This window comes from Passer montanus, unplaced genomic scaffold (assembly GCF_014805655.1).
Source record: "Passer montanus isolate IOZ18808 unplaced genomic scaffold, ASM1480565v1 scaffold2, whole genome shotgun sequence".
Lineage (NCBI taxonomy): Eukaryota > Metazoa > Chordata > Aves > Passeriformes > Passeridae > Passer > Passer montanus.
In genome coordinates, this window is record NW_024366591.1 from 18,091,869 (window position 1) to 18,113,865 (window position 21,997).

The 21,997-nt window shown below is 39.3% G+C and overlaps 1 protein-coding gene across 1 annotated transcript in view; it reads right to left on the bottom strand.

Annotated features, from left to right (window-relative positions):
• TULP4 (TUB like protein 4) overlaps positions 1-21,997 on the bottom strand; it is a 130,923-nt gene that overhangs the window by 24,275 nt on the left and 84,651 nt on the right. The window contains 3 exon segments of the mRNA XM_039706798.1: positions 7,323-7,489; positions 11,741-11,875; positions 14,379-14,559. Coding sequence (XP_039562732.1) covers positions 7,323-7,489; positions 11,741-11,875; positions 14,379-14,559 — 483 coding nt within the window.

Sequence of the window (21,997 nt, forward strand, 5' to 3'; positions counted from 1 at the left end):
AAATCTTCAGGCTGATTGATACGCAAATAGAAAGAAGCAACATGTGAACCTTGTGATTTTCACAGTAATTGCTGAATGCATTTTGTAGTGGAGAACCTCCAAAGCATTGAGAAATCCTTTGTGTACCATCAATAATTCTACATGGCTTGCCATAGCCATGATCTGTGGGATACAGCCTTGCATTTGAGGAGAGGCCACAGGAAGTATCCCCTACTGATTGGTATTCCATGATTTGTGAGCGTGGCTCGGCACGCACAGTGCCTGGCAGCAATGGGACAGTTCAAGCTGCTTACCAAATAAATGCTATTGAAAGGCACTGGCACAAGGTAGGTACCTGCCACATCTACTACATGACAGCCTGAGAACAGCACAGTAGAAGTGACCCTGATTCTCCCCAAGGGCTGAATCCCAGCATGGACAGCACTATCTACCTGATCATTACTGTGGGATCCAAACTGCATCCTGCTGCTCACCTTGCATCAGCTACAGCTTACCTATAAACACAGTGAAGGAACAAACAAGTATGTGCCTTGGCACACAAATGTTTATTTATTGGACAGACTTTAATGGCAGAAGAGAAGTCGAATATCCCAGCTATCATAATCCACTACAGCACACCCAGACCTGATGTCTCATATTGCAGCTATTATAACCCAATATATCACACCCAGGTAGGACATTCTTCATCCAAATAGAGCCAAATAAAAGCATCTCTTTCCTCAGGTTACTGCTGCATGCAGAGAGCATCAGAGGTGCAGAGAGCACCAGTGCAGGAACCTCTGCAATCTAAAACACAGTCTCAAAGGAAAGGTTTTTCAGAAGCTCTGAAACACAGGGTAGACCTCTGGCAACACAGCACTGTGGAGCTCCGAGGAGTAGAAAGTCAGAAGCTGAAAACTTCACCACTGTTTCCCAACAGGCAACCATAATTTAGTCACCTTCTAAACTTCTCAATGTATGATGCTCCTATATTCTGTTCATGAATGTACATACAAACAATATGTGAGTGGGTGGATGATTAAACAAACACACACACACAATACCTACAAGTGCTGTACTGTTTGTAAATCATGACATTTCTACTCTTCCATTTGTACAATTAGTCTCCCCACATACCTGATTATGTTTTAATAGTTTCAACCTCAACAAAGAGCACTTGCACCAAACCACCAGACATACCTTGCCTTCCTTTCTCTGAAATGGTCAAACCCTTGGTGCTCCTCCAGCCCAGTGTTCAGCAACATTTAATTTACAGCAAAGGACTAAGACTTCAGATGAGCTTCAAGGAAAATTAGCCTGTCATTACAGGCTTGGAGAAATAAAAGATCACCCAAATGCCAGATCTGACCTGACCTTTAAAGTACTGCTCCAATAATATTTTTCAATAACTATGCTTCCCAGTCTTTCCCTTGCTGGACAAGAGATATGAATCAATTACTGCAGCAAGTCAGTTATGAGCTGGCCACAGCTTTCTTTTCAAATTCTACTGAGAAAAAGCAATTGACCTCCAACATCCAACATAAAAGTATTGCTCCCCATAAAGCATCCACTTATTTGCACTGTTTTAGTGAAACAAGGAAGGACAAAAGTTTTTGTATCCAAATTTTTGTTGCATCCAAAAGTTGTTGTATCCACGTTAAAAAATGAACAAGCAGACTCCAGGACAGAAGAATTTTATTTTCCATGTTTGCAGAGTTGATTTTTTTTTCTGCTAGGAATGAAGAAATGCAGGTACAAATATAACACGAGAATTTCTAATCTCACTTTGCATGTAAAAATATCATCAGGTTTTGAAAAATCTCAGCATAAACTGTAAATACCTGAATGAATTCCAGGGTTTAAATACCAACATGTAGCTCTATGGCAATTATATATTAGAAATTATTGGCTAAAGCACAAGAAAAAAAAATGCTTTATCAGGAGAAATACTGACTGAAAACACATCTCAACAAGTGACTAACAAGGAGCTCTTTTACCATTTCTTTCCAAGAGAGCTTTAAAGTGAGCTAAAGCTACTCAAATCTGTACCCCAGCTGGGATGTTGATTCCCCTTAGAAAAGCATGCAGGAATGGATATTCCCACTCAAAGCCCTGTGGTGGCTTCTTATAAGTCACTCTACTGTCTCTATTACAGGAGAGAACATAATATGTATACATTCCATCACTTGTATGCAGTTCACTCAATGAAAACACTGTTCTAGCTGATTCTTGCTGCCTGCCTTGAGCTCAGAAATCCTGAGCCATGGGGTCTGCCTGCTGCTTGAACTAATCCCTTGTTTGCTGGCACTGGGAGTCCCACTGGTAATGAAATAAAAATAGTATTCCAGGGCAGAAAGCCCAGGAACTAGCAGGACTTTTCTCAGGAGCAAGAACACAACTGCAAAATAGTATGCAGTGAATGGCATGTGTAAGTAGGTTGCCTGCTTGCTCTCACTGCAGACTGCTGATGTGGAGATGCACACTCTTCCCTCTCAGAGTCAAGCTGAAAGGTGCAATGGCTGCAGTGCCCACCTGGCTCCTGGGAGCTGTGCGTGCACACCTCTGTGCTTCCCATGGTGTGGGAAAGCAACCTAACACTCCTTCATTCTTCTTCTCCTCGTATTTACAGTGGGAAAAATATTAGCTGCTAAGAACTGATGGTGACAAACGATGAGGAATCTGCCACTGCTGTGGCCTGATATGATTTTTGATGTCATAAACTCTTATTTGATTGGCAGCTGTTTCTTACACCCTCTCTATTTCTACAGTATTTCTTAAAGAAGTCAATACAACAAGATTCCATTTTAACAGAAAGAGTTGCTTAGAAAAGTGTCTTCAATTTCCAGTTCTGATCAAACTCCATTCCTGCAGCAGAAATGATCCTGTGGCCTATATAAAGAAGACCAAGGTCCTCATTGATATACTAAAACATGTTTCATCAGTTAGTTCTGAACTGTTGCTTTTTTTTCCTGTAAGAAAATAAACTCTTCTTGAAGCTTTGTTGTCATCCCATAACAACTAAATAAAATTGATTTTAGGCAATATAAATGAAAGGCAACATTAATTCAGATGCAACAAACCTGAACACTCTGTGTGAAATAAATGAAGAAAAGTAAGCAAGATCTGCTCAGCTGAATAACATAAAAAGCAGCCTCTTCTTTCAGAACTTTTTGATCTGAATTAAACCTAAAATTGCACCTTTCTTCTCTAGTCTTTACAGAACTACCAGGTTTCTGCAGGATCAAATAATCTTAAATCTATTCATTTAGCTGCTGGGACATTTCCAGCAGAGAAGCAGTCTGTGAAATGCTGACAGCAGCAGGTCTATAGCAAGCTGGTTGTCTTCTCAAAGACTTCTGGAAACTTCTACCATAAAGATTTAGTCTTTGGCACACCACTGTGAATTTGGTTTAAAAATATTACACAGAGAAACATGGGTTTTTTACATTTAATTTTGTTGTCTATACCACATGTGAAGCTTAGTTCCCTCTCCTCCTCCTTTGCTGCACTTGAGATGTAATCTGTACTCACACCAGCTACACAGTGATATAAAACCTTAAAGTCATGTACATTTACTGTAGAATTAAAGGTGTATGGAGGAGGTCTGCATTGTAGCTTCCAAATCTGTGCTCTTGTTCCCTGGTCCTCTGTGGGGCGTATTAAGAAATCATAAAACCTGAAGAAGGGACTAAATATAAGCCACAAGACTGAACCATTACAAAGAAAAAAAAGTCACAAGTTTGTTAAAGTTGGCAGTTAGATAATGTTGAAGAGATCCTGTAGGAGACTCCTGTTCAAAGTTCAGGATATAGGAAGATATGAAGCATCTGTTTCCAATCAGAAGTGACAGCAGGTAAAGTTAGTTGATATAATAAAGACCTGTCTGCACATTAGATGAGATCTTCTAAAGTGACAGAACTGGGTTGCAGCATTTGGTAAACAATTTCAGCAGGACTATAAAACAGTCTTAAATGAGTTGATTATTCTCATGCCTGCTTGATGCCAGGGAAGAGTACTGAGGACTTACCAAACAATCTAAGAAATTAACATTCTTCCAATAAAAACATTATGACCAGCAGGGCAGCCTGCTGTTGCAATCTCATTTTTAAATGTTTGAAAAAGCAGAACCATGGAAAACCTGGGCATATTTTTGGTACCTCACATTGGTGTTTGTAGTGCATACAAGGACAGGCATAGTAAGAGGTAAATTTTACAGAAATTGATAGTATGTTTTTGAATAGCCATCAGCTGATCACCAGCCCTTAAAAGATGCTCTCTGCATAGAATTCAGTTCAATATTTGACCAGCCCTTACAGATGCTTTTTCAGCTCTTTCCACTCTATTCTGCAAACACATCCTTGCCAGGACGCCAGGCTGGAGCCCCAGAGCCAGGAACAGGAGTGACTGCTACACTGTGCCAACTCTACCACTCTGTTTATGAATGTTGTTTTTCAAGCAAAGTTACTGCTTTTATTTCAATACTTCCAAACAAGTGTGATTTCCCTATCTAGAGCTTTACAGTCAGCAAACTAGGTTTATGAACTATAAATTCCTACACTGAAGGTAAAAGCTTAAGAGAGTTAATCAAACAAGACAGAGGATGCCAAAACCACACTAAAGCTGGAGCAGAAGGCAGCATATAGAACATCTTGAAGGGATCCATGACAGCAGTCATCACTGAGATGAGTTACCTGCAGTTCCCAAATCTATTCTACGACTGGGGTTTGCAGTGACTTTATGTTCAGTAACATTCTAGCGAAGTTGCATATAAATCCTGTCAGTCTTAGACTGAGTTTTGTTATAAACAACAAAATCTGTTTCCTGACTATCCTACCGAAGACAGGACAGACAAACAGCAGAAACAAAAACAGTTCTGTATATTTTGCTGGTAAAATTTTCAGACATTTGATATGTCAAAGAATTGGGACAGAGGACCACATGGAAAATCAGTTTTGTACCTGTAATCCATTATTTTTTTAATGTTTTGTTCTATTTTTTCTGGCTTTTGTATTCAGAACAACATTCATTTATAATCAATGTGCTTTTCAGTCACACATTTGCTTCTTCATAAGAAAGTCTTAGCAGAAGAGTTCAAGATGAGCAAATTCTTTTTTTTTTTTTTTTTTTTAGTTCAGTAACCGGTGATGAATCTTATAAAATCCCATTACAAGGCTGACTGCCATGGTACAGAAAACGAATTAATTTATTCTGATGAGTTTGTCATGAGACAAATTACTAGGACCACTGACTCACTCTCATTTTTGCACATACATCTGTGGAGCACAGGCACAGCATAACAGAAGTCACCAGCAATTTTTTTGCAACACTGGTTTTTATCTGGTTTTGTCAGTAAACCAAATACTTAACAATGTTCTAGCATACCTGTCATTTAGCTGGTAATACTGCTAGACCAGCATTCAAATATATAGGAGAATAAAGTCCATGTGAGCAGACACAGGTGTTCTTCTGAAAGATCACTCACTTCCTCCTGCAGCTGAGTAAATATGAATTTAGATGCACCAAATAAAGAGACTAAACACTGACTAATAAGAGAAGAGGGGTGGCTCTAATTTTAGGTAGGTATATGCGCACAGCTTTTTAATAAACATAAATATATCAGTTTGAATGTTATTTTTATCCTAATTTCCAAAGGAAATGAGACTCCTTGATTCTGTTGTTAATTGGTGGTTGCCTCTTCCTGACTGTCCTCATCCTTCAATTAACAACCTGGCTTACAGCTTCTGAAGTTGTCTTTTAGTCTGCAGTTGACAATGGGGGAAGATATCTTCCTTACATTAAAATATTGCTATTCCCAACAAAAATACCAGCTGGAAAGAGCAGAAAGGCTTATATTACTACTTCCACTATTAGAAATACTGCAGTACAAACTTGGCATGCACCTGTTCTGTCTGACCTCTCAGCTGCCCTGTAAGCACTCACAGAATGGCAGGACAATTAGCCCGCACATCAGGGACAATTTGTGCTTTCTCCCAGCTGGTTGGGTAGAGGAGAAAGGAAAGAGCTGAAAGCATGAAAAGAAGTTGAAGCTATACATGGAGAACTAGAGGAGATGAAAGTATTTAAGTGAAGGAGAAATTGAGATTAGCAGGAACAAAGCAGTGAGGGAAAAGCCTGCACACACAGAGGTCACAGCCTGACCTGACGGGTTCTGATGCTCAAACCACAGAGTGATTTCACAGCCTGGCACCAGAGGGTTCAACAGCTGATGTGCACACACTGAGTTCTGGTACTGAAGTAACAGAACAAGGTTTGCTTTTCACCTGGGCTGGGAAAAAGGAACACTGATATAAACATGTTTTCTTCAGAACTGATCCAGAGAGAAAAGGTCTGTGCTACTTTGCTGCAAGGGCTACCTTTAAGGCAATTCAGCTGTGCTTATGGGTAAGTCCTTTAGGTACCTAAATCAGCATTAGATATCACTGTACACGTTTAGGTTGGCTTTAGAGACTGTTACTTTACACTTTACACAACTAAAGAATTCTATCTAAATTAGAGTGCTAAGGTTAATAAGCACAGGTTAATGCTAAATATAAGCAAACACAAAGGCTTAGCACATGGTTTACTATGTCACCCTTTTGCATCCATTCCAGATCAGGGTACTGGAAAAAAAATGACAATACATGGTATCATCATTAAATATAATTAATATATCTACAGCATTTTCCTTCACTTTTAGATTTCAAAGCTATTGCAAACTTTCATTACTAGCAGCAGAAATCAGAATGAAGTCATCCCTATTCTGCAGAAAATGACACAGAATTACATTCAGCTGGGCTCTGAAGTACCAGCAAAGACCTTTGTGCTCCTGAGCAGCTCACAGACCATGTGCTGGCATTTACTTGGCAAGTTACATGACTGAGGTTACTGCATCACACCAAATAACTGTACATTGGAAAATTACAGTAACAGAATAAACCTGTAGTTATGATACTGGACTTGGAATATTTTTGTCCAGCTCTTGGCGCTGCTACAACATTAAGTAAGTTATTCAGTTTTTTCCTCCTCAGTCACTTATCCATAAAACAATGGAATTTTCTTTGTCTGTCTGTCCGTTCATGGCCCAGTGAGTTTGGGAAACAGATGTTCTCTTTTTGTATTTCCACAATACCTAGCACAGTAGACTTTAGAACCAAGTGCAGTCTTGCATGTTTCCCTTAAAGCAAACAACCACCGTTTAGAGCTCATTTTTATCTATATTGTGTTTTAGGATGGATTTGGGACATTTTGCAACCTTTTCCACATTGCAGGTCTACAGCAATGAGCTAATGTGGGAAAAACATGTCAGCAAAGCATGGAGAACAGACTTTAAAAATGCCTCCTACCTGCACAGGTGTCTCCAGAGTGTAGATGTGCTCCCCACGCACGTTGTAGAACTTGACAAGCGCGCTTTTCAGCAGGGAACCATTGCTGAGGTCAACCAGCTGGCTCTGCTTCTCCATGCCTGCTACTGCAAGCAGGTCTCCTTGTGTGCACCACTGTACCACCACATCTGAAATCACAAAGATGGTTTGCAGTAAACACTGGCTAGAATCAACAGGAACAGCATTTCCAGATTCTGCAGAGTGACTTGAACAGATGAAACATGCTCTCAAAAGTTACTTAAGTACTTAGAAACCTATATACTTTCATTGAAATAGTAGAAAATATGCCACAAATGGACTTTTAAGAATGACTCTTTATTCTGTAAATTGAAAAAAAAATGTGTAAAAACCATTCTTTTCATTCTATGGTGAGTTTAGAATGTAATCAGTAGTTGCTCCTAAACACCTGAGGACAAGAATTTACTAGAGATGTTGAAACTGATGTGGAAGATCCTACATAAAGCTTTGGGGTAAAGAAGTAGATTCAAGTTAACATGTAGATAAATAGTCTTACTAAGAGAGTAGCAAAGAGTGTTTGTCTGGAAAGGCCTATAATGCAAGAAAGCAGAATATCTGGCAGTGCCTCATGTTCTCATGGTTGACAATATAACTTTTAGCACAACTCAAACTAGAGTTACAACAGTATAACATGAAACTAAAAGCATTTGGACTTTTGTCCATAAATACATACGGCCTGCATGTCATATGTTTTCTTTTGCCACCATCACACAAAGATGATGAGGGCTCTAGAGAATCTCTCTTACAAGGAGAGACTGAGGGAGCTGGGCTTGTTTGGTCTAGAGCAGCCTGAAAATGGATCTCATTATTATCTGAAAGGTTTGTGCAGAGAGGACGGTGCCAGACTCTTTTCAGTGACAGGACAAGGAGCAATGGCCATAAACTAAGCACAAGAAATTCCACCTCAACATGAGAAAAAAATTATTTACACTGAGGGCAGTAGAGCACTGGAAGAGACTGCCCAGGGAGGCTGAGGAGTCTCCCTCTCTGGAGACATTCAAAACCCACCAAGACAAGTCCCTGTGTAACCTGTTCTGGAGGACCCTACCTTGGCAGAGGGGTTGGACTGGCTGATCCCCAGAGGTTACTTCCAACCCTAATGATTCTGTGAGTCTGACTTGTGAAAATCTAGGCAGCTGCTTAGCAGGGCTTTGCTGGAATCACACAGGGACTGCTCAGACTCATATACATGGATATGAATATATATATCAGTTACTTCTCTTACAGGCACCTCATGATGAGGGACACCCACAGCTTAATTTGGGGATGCTTATTTCAAACCCTTATATCCTCTAGTTCTTTGTCACACTTCTAGAGTAACTCTAAAAAAGTATTTTGCATTTCTGCACGTGTTTCAAAGGCAGATTTGCATGTTCAAGGAATACCGAGCTAGTCTTTAAATCTTTCTACTCTTAAACCAGAGGTGAAAGGCAGCTATGTTGTGCTGAGACAAAGTGAAGGCAAAGACAAAACTTTTGTGCTCTGGGATGCTCAATCTGCCAAGAACCTTTTGAAGACACTTGTGGGCGAGAAGCTGTCTCCAAATGAAGAAGCAGGAGAGAAATGAGAGTTGGCAGGAAGGATCTCAAAATTGTTTCAAGTTGTCAACTTGTCATTTGCAAGGACTTTTAGTGCAATTTAAAATGGTTTTGTATTATTTCAGCTTTCTGATATTTCTCGTGGGAATTATGCTTCTGTACATATCAGGGGGAAGCCACATGTTCCTCAAGGTAATTTTTCCACAGCTAGGCATTGTATGGCTCTTGTTTTCTCTTAGTTTTCAGCCCTCTAAGTAACCTATGATGGGATTTAATTCTTGTTTCTTGGACAGGAAAAAGATATGCAGGTTAGAAATAAACAAGGCAAGCTGATCAGCTCCACTTTTGGTAACTGGATAACTGTGGAACTACCATAATGAAAAAACTGTCTCCTTTGGATACATGTCTTCAGGTAAAACTTTCAGCTGATCCCCATTACAAGAGGAAGGAGTGTCCAGCAGTTTTCTCTCTCTCAAAGTCCTAGAATTAGACTGCTGCAAATGCAGCAAAGGGGTGGATGTGGGCTGCAGCATCCCCTCAGCGCAGTGTGGCTCTACTGACACACTTGCACTGCCAAGAGGCTCTTCAATGACTACTGGACCTTCACACAGAATAACTGATGAACAGGTTCTCAGCACTAGCACAGAGATGAGAAATCAAATGGAGGTTTCATTTAGGGTAATGGTCTACACGTGGATCAGTCACCCCTGCTTTCCAGCCACCACAGGCATGTATATCAGCCAGCCTTGAACACAGAGCACTGTAAATGTGCAACAGCCCTGCAGGCAGTAGTTGTGGCTAACTAGTACAATTAATAGATGTAGCTCAGCAGTTCTGCAGGAAACAGTGTACTGAGAATCACACAGTTAAAAAAAAAAAGGATACATCTGAACAGTTCAGGACCTCCACTAGGACTGACAAAACTACCACGACTGTTCAAGCTGGGTCAAAAGAACTTTTATTTGGATAATCAAATTATCAAGGTTTTTCCTCTGTCAATTTAACAGAAATATTATCAGTAAAATGACAACTCTGCAAAACTAGTAGAATATATATATTCTCTATATATTAAGGATATATTGCTACTGCTTGAAATAATTTCATAGTTGCCTGCTTTAAAAATACAATGAGTAGCCTACAGCAGCCAATAAAGGCAAGGATAGCTGCTGCAGAGATCACAGAGCAATACTTTGAGATTTTAAACACAAACACATGAACAAGGACTTGCAGACTGAAGACCCCACTTGGTGGTTTTGCACATTCTTGCCTGTGATAAAATCCAGTAAAATTTAGAGTCACTTGAAAAAATTATGAAGCTACAGGAAGTGTGAACATCTGTATAGAACCAGACATAAAGTACTTTCCATTGTACAGTGCTTAAAACAACAGACAGCAATATCCTAATAATCTTTCTCTGTCTCACACACATTCCCAATTCAGTAAGATGCTGCATGATTTTTGTCTAATGATAACAAAAATGTAGTCCAGCTTATAACCAATAAAAATATTCCTACCCTATCTAGCACATTAACATTTTGCTACAGCAGGGTAACATATTTAAGGGATTTTTTTTGCCCTAGTGAAAGTCAATGGGGAAGGAGAAACAGGACAGACATCCTCAGCAAGACAGAGCCCTGCAACTCTAAGCAGAGAATAAGATGGGGTCCGTTTCTGCTACTGTTTCCAGCTGAAAGCTGGACTAGATGACAACTCAAGACTGCTCAGTACCCTAATTACTCTAATATTGCAGAAATGCTGAGCAGACCCATTGGTGATTATCACAAGAGCTTCTTTAAGTTGGCTCCAGGTCTCCACACTTTTGGTATCCTTTCAGCTGATGAAGTTTTCTGGATTGTAGGGTTGTCTCACGATGCTGCGTTTTGGTGCTCACACATTTCTGGGGTTGGCACAGATGGAGAAAGGAATGGAAAAGAAACCTCAAAGGTGATGCTTTAACCTCCCAAGACTACTGTACATAACAGATCACCCAAAAACGGTGGGGACGATGTTAGGGCAACTTTTCACCAAAAACATCCCACTATTTCAGAACAGCTAAGAGTTTGCTCCAACAGCCTAATTCTCTTTTCATCTAATTTAAAACTAATTTACCTGTGGAGATGAAAAAGCTTTGGTGGAACCTATATTTAAGCATGTGCCTATGTGCTGTATTGAATTAAAATGCCTCTGCAGGCAAAGCACAGTAAATTGCACAGAGAGTACTGGCAAAGTAAAGGACATTTTTAGTAGGTAAGAACAGTAAAAATTTCAATGTGAGTTAAAGATTTTACATGGAATACTGATTGTACAAACATTCATGCACATCACTTAGCAAAATGTATAGTAATTAATCACTGGAATTTTTTCTTCTCTCAGAATAACTTACTTCTTGACAATTAATAATTCTAGCAAGTTTTCAATAATTGTGAGAACCAAAGCAGCATTGCAATTTATACCAGGTTACCAAAGCATGGAAGACACTGTGAATTAGACATGCAAACAAAGTGTTATGTAGCAGAGACATTCACACAAAGAAACACATTAGTGCATTCTGCTGGAAAACTGCAAAACAGATCAGTTGCCCTACACAACTGCCACAAAAACACAATCTCAAAAATATTGTGAAGCATTTTTTCAAACACAAAAACTCCATCAGCCAAGAACTGCTCTTCCTCCAGCAGGTGTCACTGCTGGAAACTGCAATAACAGCACCGAGGGCTCCTGGGTTAAGGAGCAAGAGGCACAAAAATGCAACCTATGCACACATCATCAAAAATACACGAAAAACAGGGCACAGGAGAGGGAGGAATGGCTTCTTTTTCATACCTTTCAACCCTGAGCGGATGATAGTAGGAGACAAATCATCGTAGTTGTTCATCAAACTGATGTCTCCTGACGTGAAGCTGACAGTAAGCAGTGGCTTGGTGTTCTGCACCGGCACTGGATAGGCAGCTGGTCCGTCTGCAAAACAAGGCTCTGAGTGAGCAGAAGGTGAACAACCAAAAATAATCACATCCAGGCCGAAACACACTGTACTTCAGCCCAGCACCATCAGGAGTTGTTCCAAGCCTCTCTACCTGCTTATTTCTGCAACATCTGTGGGAACAAGCAAAGCAGGTTTAGCTAGTTAAGCTTCTCTGTTTCTGTGAAACCTCAGTGCTTTCACTTTGTCAATTTTCACTGCATCATACCCACAGTGATTTATGTATATACTATTATGTCACATAGTGGTGTTTTTCAGTCTTCCTCCATTCTCAACTCCTCAAAGTGACAAAGAAATGGAAAACCAGTGCCTTAGAAGACTTTCTCAGAACCCCAGCTGAAAACCAGCATGATGAACATTATAATGACATTAAAAGCAATTTGTTCTATACCCTTTTTGCTTGGGCAGGTACCAAGGATTCTTCCTGAAGTCACACAGACATTTTAAGAACTTCTAAGAGAACATACTGACCTTTCACAGATTACTGCATTTTAAATGTCTAGGCAGCAGCACGAAAAGACACCTGCCATTCTGCATAACAGGATCCAAGGCACCCAAAAGTACAGGTGAGCCCAAATGGAACACTCAGCTTTAAAAACCATTTCTGCAAAGTCTCTGGTCCTCTGAGCTACTTTTGAGCAATTCACTAAAATTCTTTTGCTCATATACTTCATGACCAATATTGCCATCTGTAGCTTTTGGTGTTGAACTCCTGTTTACAGTTTCTGAGAGGAGATGCCACTGGTCCCTGATTAAGTGCCTGTAAAAGGCCCAGTCACCATCTTTCCAGTCAACAAAAATGGGAGAACCAGTTAAGAGTAGTATTGTTTTCTGAACCTGTAAAAAAGCTGATGAGAAAGCATTTTGGAGAAAGATGTCTAGTAACTGGCACCTCTGTGTGTGTATAATTTAATAAGAAAATCCCAACAAACTTCTAGTCCTTCCTACACATCTGTGTGAGTCAAAGGCTTGTCACCTTTGAGAGGTTTATGCTGCATCTGCTCTAAAGAAAACACATCATGTTTGGGTAATCATTAAAATAGGCTTGTAATGAGTCCACCCACCCCCTGCCTGACTCAGAAAAAGCTAACACACACATTTGGATCATTTAAGCTCTCATCTGCAATTTCACCATCCTCCAACTGGAACCTCAGTATTTCTGAAAAACAAAACAAAAACCCTGGAAAAATCCAATTGATTTTTGTTGTCTGTCTTGCTTTAGGAGCTTGCTAGGTTGAAATTAGTTTCTTTCCTTCTAAAGTAAGAAATCTTACCCAGTACCAGAAGTGAGGCATGAAAGCCAAAACAAAAACCAGTTTTAAAATATTCTAACATTTTACCAGGTGATCAGATCTCTTCTTTCAATATTTGTTAAATACATAACCTTATATACATAAGCTTAAATACATAAGCTTAGACACATATACTGGAAAAGGTAGATTTTTTGGTGTGAATCCAAATTAAAGTTAAAACTGCAAAAGTCCTCAATTCAGAGGTTCAGATCCAAGATGCAAATTCAGAATTATTTTTGAATAATTGTTATGTATTTAAAATTTCCACTGTACAATCACTGACTGTTATATAAACTTAGTTCTTAATGTAGTTCAGGCTTTATACATTGGAACACAGAAACAGCTCAAAAGCTTATAAAGTGATCAATCACATCAACAGGTAGTATTATCATTGCTTGAATGAGAAGGGTGGGATGGACTGTGCATGGACACCTAGGCCTCATAAGTCTTTGCTACTGATGATTTCCAAAGACTTTAAAACCAAAACATTTCACCAAACAAGTTGTATTGAGACTTAAGGAGAGGGAAGGATTTTTTCCTGACTCTCAAACTGGCAATGTGCTCTGAAGCATGTGAGTTAATAACGCCAGCCAACCCAGTCACCCTGCTTCTACCCTGTGTAATTGCAGGAAATATCTTCATTTCTGAGCCTTCTGGGGTATTTATGGAACTCTTTATGTCAGGACTATGAAGAATGGGACTGTAATGATGAGCATTACAGAAATCCTACAAAACAGAGATAAAATGAAATATATAGTACCTTACACCATGTCTAGTACTGCTGTCCTTTCACATGAATCTATGTAATAGTGCATTAATTTCTGTGGCTGCTCTCTGACTACCTCCCTATACACAAACCACTGCAATACCTCATATCTGTTTAGTATCTGCTTATCAGTGAAACCTGACTACTGTTTTTCACTCACCCTCACCGAAAACTTATCGAGCTTTGTGCTTTTATCTCATTTGTGCAAACAGAAGCAGAGCAGATGAGGTACGACCTGCAGTAAGACTGGTGGCACAGCTGGGAGCAAAGCCACTCTCCCATACCAGCTCTCTGCTCCACAACAGCTTGAAACCATGGCCACCCTGCTGGTTTGGTAGGGCATGACATCACCCTGGCACTTGAGATGTCTTCATGAGCACGAGCAAGGCTGAAGCAGAAGGGTGTGCCCAAAACCCTCCCTACCTTGTGGTGGGGAATAGTCATCAGAGTCCGTGTCGCTCTCGCTGCTGTCCTCCACCAGGAAGCTGGGGTAGTTCCAGGACATGTTGAGGATGCCATCTGACTCGTGAAGGAGCACGTGGGCCAGCATTCGCCCGTGGCAGTCCATGACAATAACCTGTCCATCAGCAGTGCCAAACAGTACCTGAAAACAACACAACAACCTCAGTCCCACCACATGTCAGCCACGGGGCATCTTGTAATTACTAGCTACCCTGGAAATTAATTGAAAGCAAAGCATTCAGGGATGTGAAAGGGTGCCATATCAAAGACAAATGTGAAGAATTAAGTTAAAGCAGCAGAGTCTACAGGTAAGTTTGTAAAATCTGTGAGCAAGTAATGTTTCATGGTAGATGCATTTCATTCACTTTAATATGAGACACTACACTTCATTTGAACTTGATCAGTACCACAATTAAAGTGAGCTGGCAGTAATGCTAAAACAGATTCTTTAGTAGTCTTAGATAATACAAAAACACGTAAAACTTGGTGGCAAAAACCAAGGTATGCATCAGTCATAACAATATTAAAAAAAAAAAGACACAGCTGACAAAAGTGAGGTCCTTACAGAGATTTCAAATGGCTCATGAGAAATAGAAAGGTGAATAGAGAAGGATAGATTATTCAGTTAATGAGCTAGAGAAAGTGGGAAAATGCTTTAAAAAAAAAAAAAAGGGAAAAAGCAGTATGATCAGGCAACTGGAAGATTACCATAGGCCAAGGGGAAGGCAATAAGGCAATGTGCTGCACATCCAGGAAGAGATGAATGAGAAGAGCTTCCACCCACCATTTCAAACACAAAATTGATAATCCAAGTTTTTTCTTGCCCTTAAACAAATCCATAGCCAATCACAGACTGAAGTCAAACTGACTGGAACCTGCAATTTCTTTCTTAATAAATTCTTCCTGAGGATTTAAGAAAGTTAAAATCCTGCATATTTGATGAATTTGAAGAGAAAAATCAGGAAATAAGGACTAATAAATCCTAAAGCAATAAATGCATTAGCCAAGGCTGTTGCTGCCATCACATAATTCCATATGAAGCAAATACATTTTAAAGCAAGTTTAAAAGCACCCATCAGCTTGAAAACTAGCCAGCATTAAAAATGAAGCTAAAAGGAAGGTCAAATCTCACACTTGCTCTTCAGTCGGCCACCTATTTCCAGTACTTGTCAATTTAAGGTTCTAACAATTATATGCCCAGGTCAGAAATTCACCTGGCCTTGGATCTCACCTTTAAGAGTGGTCAAGTGTTTGGAGAAGAGTAAAAGAACAGTATGCACTGAGCAAGCATCTCCCCTGCACACTCCTGTAGCTTTCAACAAAAAAACCCCACAATCCCTCTTCTCTGATAACTGATAATTTCATTTGGTAACCTTTAGCTCCTTACACTGGAAGAAACAAATAATCATTCCCTACTTACATTCTGAACACTGGTCACAATTTTACAGACCTCTATGATCTAATTGCCTAGTCATCTCTTTCCCAAGGTGTAGAATCACAGCCTACTTAGGATCTCCATGTACAGGTGTTGTTCAAAGCCCGCAATCACCCTCAGTGACCTCTGCTGTCAGAGGTCTTCTTTTCTATCTTCCTGCTGAGAGGCAGCGTCAGACTTGCAGCATGCAATGTGTGTATTGTATCAGACTTATTCAACAGTAGTCTCCTAGGAAGCAATTGTCATTATTGCACTTTTGAAAGTTTCAGAAAGGAAGTGTGGCTTCCTAAGCCTTAGTTAAAAAAACCCCAAAAAACAAAACAAAAAACCCCCCAAAACAAAACAAACCCACCAAAAAAAACCCACCAAAAAAACCAAAAAACCCCATCACCAAACAAAAACAAACAAACCACCAAAACCCACAAACCAAAGCAAACAAACAAAAAAAATATTAGAGTTCTTTTTATTATCAAAATAATGAACGTTGTAAACTGGAATGAGAATTTAACAGAATTCCCATAAAGTCATTAAAATCATAAGAAAAACAATGGAGTTGTTTCCCATTATCAAAAATATTGAAAAAATCAGTATCTGGCTGCCTTAACTGTAATCATTACATATTACAAATATTTTTGTGTTAAATGGTTGCTGGGTTAAAAACAGCAACTGAAGTTTGCTACAAGACTCAGAATATTATTCTTAAATGCAAAAGCAAGAACTCAACCTCTTTGTCTCACACCATGCTCCCTTGTGATCCCTTATTCTATTCTTCCTCCACTTGTATCATCACATCTTCTTTCACCCTGTTCATTTTTTTCACTGTTTTCACACGCATGATCAGTGCACAGCCACTTTCACTATTCATTTTCCAAACACAGCCACTCTCTGATCTCAACAAAACTAACTTTTACAAAGGCAAAATCCTACCAGTTGTCACTGCTAGCTTCTCACACCACTCTCAGTCTACTAGAGGTAAGTTTCTAACTAGTCTGCAAGAAGTTCCATAACTGCAAATACCCAGACAGAGGAGGTGAGCCTCTGTTGTTTCTGAAAATAGCAGTACAAGAGTCTGCCTCCTAAAACCCTGCAGAAACATTTTATAACTGGGTAGGAACAAAATCTTTGAATTCATCACACAACAGTTCATTCTCATCTCAATCTAAAGCTAATTCTTTTGAGTAGCACTGCCCCCAAATAATTTTAAATTATGAAGTCCTCAGTAATTTCCAATTCAGAACAGCTGCATGTCAGCATCTTAATTCTTGCACTGGAACTTGAGAGAGCTCTTTAGCAACAGAGAAATATCAGAGGGCACACTTCATCTCTTCAGCCAGGCTGTAGGTTTCAAGGAGCAGCTTCAAGTTTCAGGGTTATTGTAGCAATACAACCTTTAAGATGAAAGCATTTATCAGCCTGATAGTCCTGCTGGCTGAACTCCTGCTGAAGCTGTAAAAATGTCTAATGGTGTTATCATCCATAACATTACTCAGGTTATAAATGCCACACTCAAGGTACTTATGTCAGATGAGTAAAACTCTCTTGACCTTCAGACAAAAGGTTAAGCCACAGGATATCCCCAAAGGATCTAACAGAGAAATTAAGAAGTTACATTTTTAGATACTTAAATTAATTTTTTTGTGTGTCTGTTTGCAGACCTAGGAGGTCAGACAGAATATTGGAAAAAGGTAACAAGTTATAGTGGTTTGTTAACCCTTGAACACAAAAGGTAAGTGATAATAGGAATAATGTTTAAAAACCCAAGTACTTATTTTGAAGTGATTCTTTGGCCCCTTGTTCTATTCTTCTCTTGACTCATCTTCTTCTTTCATACTGCTTGTCATTACAACTGATCTTACATGTACTACCAACTGCAGAACTGCATTTGCAGAATATGGAAAATCTGATAACCAAATACCTAAAATCACCCAATACATTCTGAGTGTGAGTCAGAACCACAACATAAATACAGGATGTCTTTACACAATATCAAACATGACCAAGCCTCCAGTACAGTGAAGCTGCAGCTGATTAGAAGTCACACAAATGCAGGGCTGCTGTAGTGCCCAGATGTTGTGTGCTTTGAAGGGGAAACTGTGGTGAACAGCACTGGGAAAGCACACACAGCTTTCCAATGGTACCAAGAGATGAAAGGTGGGTTCAGTTCTGAAACACAAGTGTCTTGGTTCTCCATGAAACCCAAGCTTGGGATGAAAAACTCCCTTCTCTGGAATGCACTGACCTCTTTAGTCTATGTGCTAACTTGAGATGAGTTTCACAACTTAGTTTTGGTAAATTAATAAGTTTTTCAACTAAAGATTTTTGAACTATCATTCATGAAACTTAGCATTCAAGATTGCAACCCCCTTAAATGCTCAAGATATCAAAGACACTTCAACTAACCGTCTGAAATACACCAATTTCCAAAAGACATATGGTAAGCAAAAGATGGGGTATTTTGCTCTGAAGTATTCCTCTTGTGAAGAGATTAATATTACAACAGCCAAGAAGCTAAAAATTCAGCTCAAGAGGAACAGCTTGGATGTGAATGGTGGCTTTGCTACATAAACAGCAATACTATTGCACTGAACTCCACAGTTCCTCTAAGATCTGTTGTGATGCTGCAATGCTCTGGACCAGACACAGGACCAGCAGAAGGTGGTTTGGCAGCACCAAGATCCACAAAGCTAGAGTGGAGTGACCAAAGACCTGGTACGTTGCAGGTCCAGCTCAGGAAGCCCACTGTTTTGTAGAAGTGTAATTTTCTAACAGCAGTGCCTTTTTTGCACATGATAGATTTGCTATTTGATTTGGTTCAATGTAAGTAAATAGAACTCATCAACAATAAGAATGCTCAAGCTTTATCATAATTGGAATACATATGAGGAGTAGAAGGCAGAATTATTCCCAATCTCAGGTTTTGGTTGTACAAACTGAACAGTCGATAATGTTACAGAAAGATGTCGATAAAACAAGATGCCTCCCTTCATGACATTTAGTACTAACACTGAAGTTTCTAATGTTGCTGGTTAAACAAAACTCCCAGGAAATCCAATCAATACATTTTCAGAACAGGGACTGTCATTCTGCATCAGGGAAACAACCAAACCTTTGACTGAAGCTGAAGTTAAAGCATTAGAAGCTGGATTTGCTGTAGCTGCTGGAAGAAATATAAAGCTGTTGGAGGCTACTTTAGGGTAGCATTTTTCAAGTGAGATATTCCAGTATCGTGATGTTGGAATGCTAAAAAAGGAACAGGCGTCTGTTTTACTCCTGCTGGCTCGGGATTTTTAACAGATCCTCTCTGACTTTTTACAAAGAACAAACATCTGACAACTCACAAATGCAACAAAAACAACTCATAGACTCCATTAATTTCAACAGCATCGAAAATGAATCTAGCAAACTCCATCCTAGTACAATCTGATTGTTAAAATCCCAAGTTTTTGCATACAGACAGAACTTGCCTTGTAGGACTATGCAAGGTACATGAACAGATTGCATCTAAATTCCGGGACAAACTGAAAAATTCTGAAAATTAACGTAATCTGTCATGAAATTTAAGTGCCCTGATCTTCCCTAAGATGTGGCTTAGCTGTCAGTAACTCCATTGAGCAATTTCTCCAGTTACAGATCTTCCTTCTCCCACAGGACAGGTAGTAGCTTTTACTTTTTAACATTCTCCAGGGCTGTACTTCCAAAGTTTGAAAGACTCCTCTTCCTACCCACTTGACAAACCTTGCCCTTTGTCACTTCCTGGCCAAACCATGACACCCTTCCAGTATTTTGTTTTACTCTTTGCCTTTGTGTGTGCATTTGGCACACACACCTGCTGAAATCTTGGTGCCATTGTACCAGGCTGTATCACTGCTGCCACTTAACAACCTGTCCTGCACAGCTCTGCATTTGCAGCTGCCTCCTTCTACGTTTTGCTTCACTGACCTTCACTTCCTCAAAATTTAGACCTGTCTTTATGCTTTCTTCTTCAGTCTCCTCCCCCATCTTCCCCCACAGGAAAAACTAGGCACCTCAGAAAGTACACTTTGCAAAAATGCTAGTAAGATCAACCATTTGCACTGTCAGAAGATGCTGAGCAGTTCAAGGAAGCTGAATTAGTTCTGTTTGCTCTGATTTAGCCACCTGGACAAACTTTAGTATTTATGATAGGAACAGCCTTCACAGCTGTCACCATAATGTCATCATACTAATAGAGATAAATCTATTTTGCTGATTCAAAATTAACTGAACTATAAAGTGATAAATACACAAAATGATGGATCAACCTCCTGTTTATGCAGGTAGGCTTAGTACCAAAGGAAGTACAGGGAAAATTATTGCCTTTAATTATTTTCATTCATTAGCCAAACAAAAGAATGTCAGTCTTGCCAAGACTTAACTCCAGCATTCTGCAGTCCATTTAGATGTAGTATTAACATTTTGCATTCCTTGGGCTTTTCTTGTTTACTGTTTCTCCATTACAAAGCACGAGACAGTGCAGCAAACTCCTCTTAGGATACATTAAAAAGCGAAAGTTTGTTTTTTCTCAGTGTCATATTTCTGGCTTTCCTTCTTTTTGCCTCAAAATATAGAGAGAAATAAAGAAAAACAGAGTGAGGGAGACAGCTGGTCTCCTGCTGAATACTTTTCTTATTTCCATTAAAAATTCAGCCACTGTAAAATGATTTCTTGAACTGACACAAAAAGAGACATCACTAAAATTCACATACAAGCTCAGGGGGAAAGCACTAGATTTTTCTTGACTGCCTTTATGTCCAAAAATCTTTAAAAAACTCTCTGGTTTCCTTGGACATGAGGTGTTACCACCCCCCACACAGCTGGTACAGCCCAGGATCATTCAGTCAGCTGCATATATAAGCATACATACTGCAGTGAAATTCTCATTTGAGGTCATTAATCTTTTCAAAAGCAGCACTGGCTGAGTTACCTACTTTCAGGCTTGTTCATTCTATCTTTTACCAAGTCCATAGGATCTAGATAACTATAACAAAGCCATCAAATGAGAAGGCAAAGTAAATCCATTTAATAAATATTGAAATGCTAAAAACTGGGGATTTAAACTGCACTGGCTTTATTTCTCTCTAAAATAACATAATGTAGCTGACTGTTTGCAAATGAGATACAGTATGCAAGATTTACTTCAGGAGTAAAAAACATAAGTAGTCTTAAAAGCAGGATCTCAAGCTGTTAACTACTCTGGACATGTGGGGATAGAAGCAATTGTCCAGGCAAAGATGTTATATGAAATGTTACATGAAAGCATTCTGACAAATCACAGAAAGACTGAAAGACTCATAATTATACAATTTTGTAATTATACCTGGACTAATTCTGACTTGTGTACTCCAGGCACTTCTATATTCCTTCTTGACTCTCAAGACATTTTTCCAAGCAAGCATCTTATAGCAATTAGATTTTTAAGTGAAGAGTTGTCCTCCTATATAGTGTTCGCGGCATTAATGATATGCCTCAGTTTACTTAAAATGTGAAAAAAAAATCATATTTGGAGCAGTATGCAAAATGAATAAAAAGCCAACAGTTGCACACTTTCTACAGAATATCTTCTGTGACAATTAACTTGGACAGGACTCCAAGTCTGAACCACTGAGTTCCCATAGCAGAAGTACTCTGGGATATTCTTTGAGCAGTGTTGTTTTCTGATTCCCCACAAAACTGCCAGGAAAGTCTGCCTCTGAAAACACATATTCTTCACAAATATGCAATTATACATAACAACTAAAACAACATCTGGAGGGAAAATGCAATTAGTTTTACCAACAAACACTCAATCAGGAAAAGAAGTCAACTGATACACTTGGCAGTCTCCTGCATTATTCCCAAGTCAGGTTTTAGTTATTTCCTGAAAGATATGCTGACTGCTGAAGCTAAAATCTCATTCAGAGCTTTAGAAGTCTGAGAGTTTCTGCTGGGGTTTTGTGGTCTGTTTTTTTTTTTTTTTTCCCCTAATTGAAAATAGTATTCCTGAGAAACAAGGACAGCACTCTCAACCAGCGAAAATGCAATACAAAGCAGTTTAGAAGCAATGTCCTTGCTGTTTTGAATTTCATAACATAAAATCAAGAAGCCCCTGTGTTAAGCTATGCACTTAATGGAAGTTAGTCCCTCAACT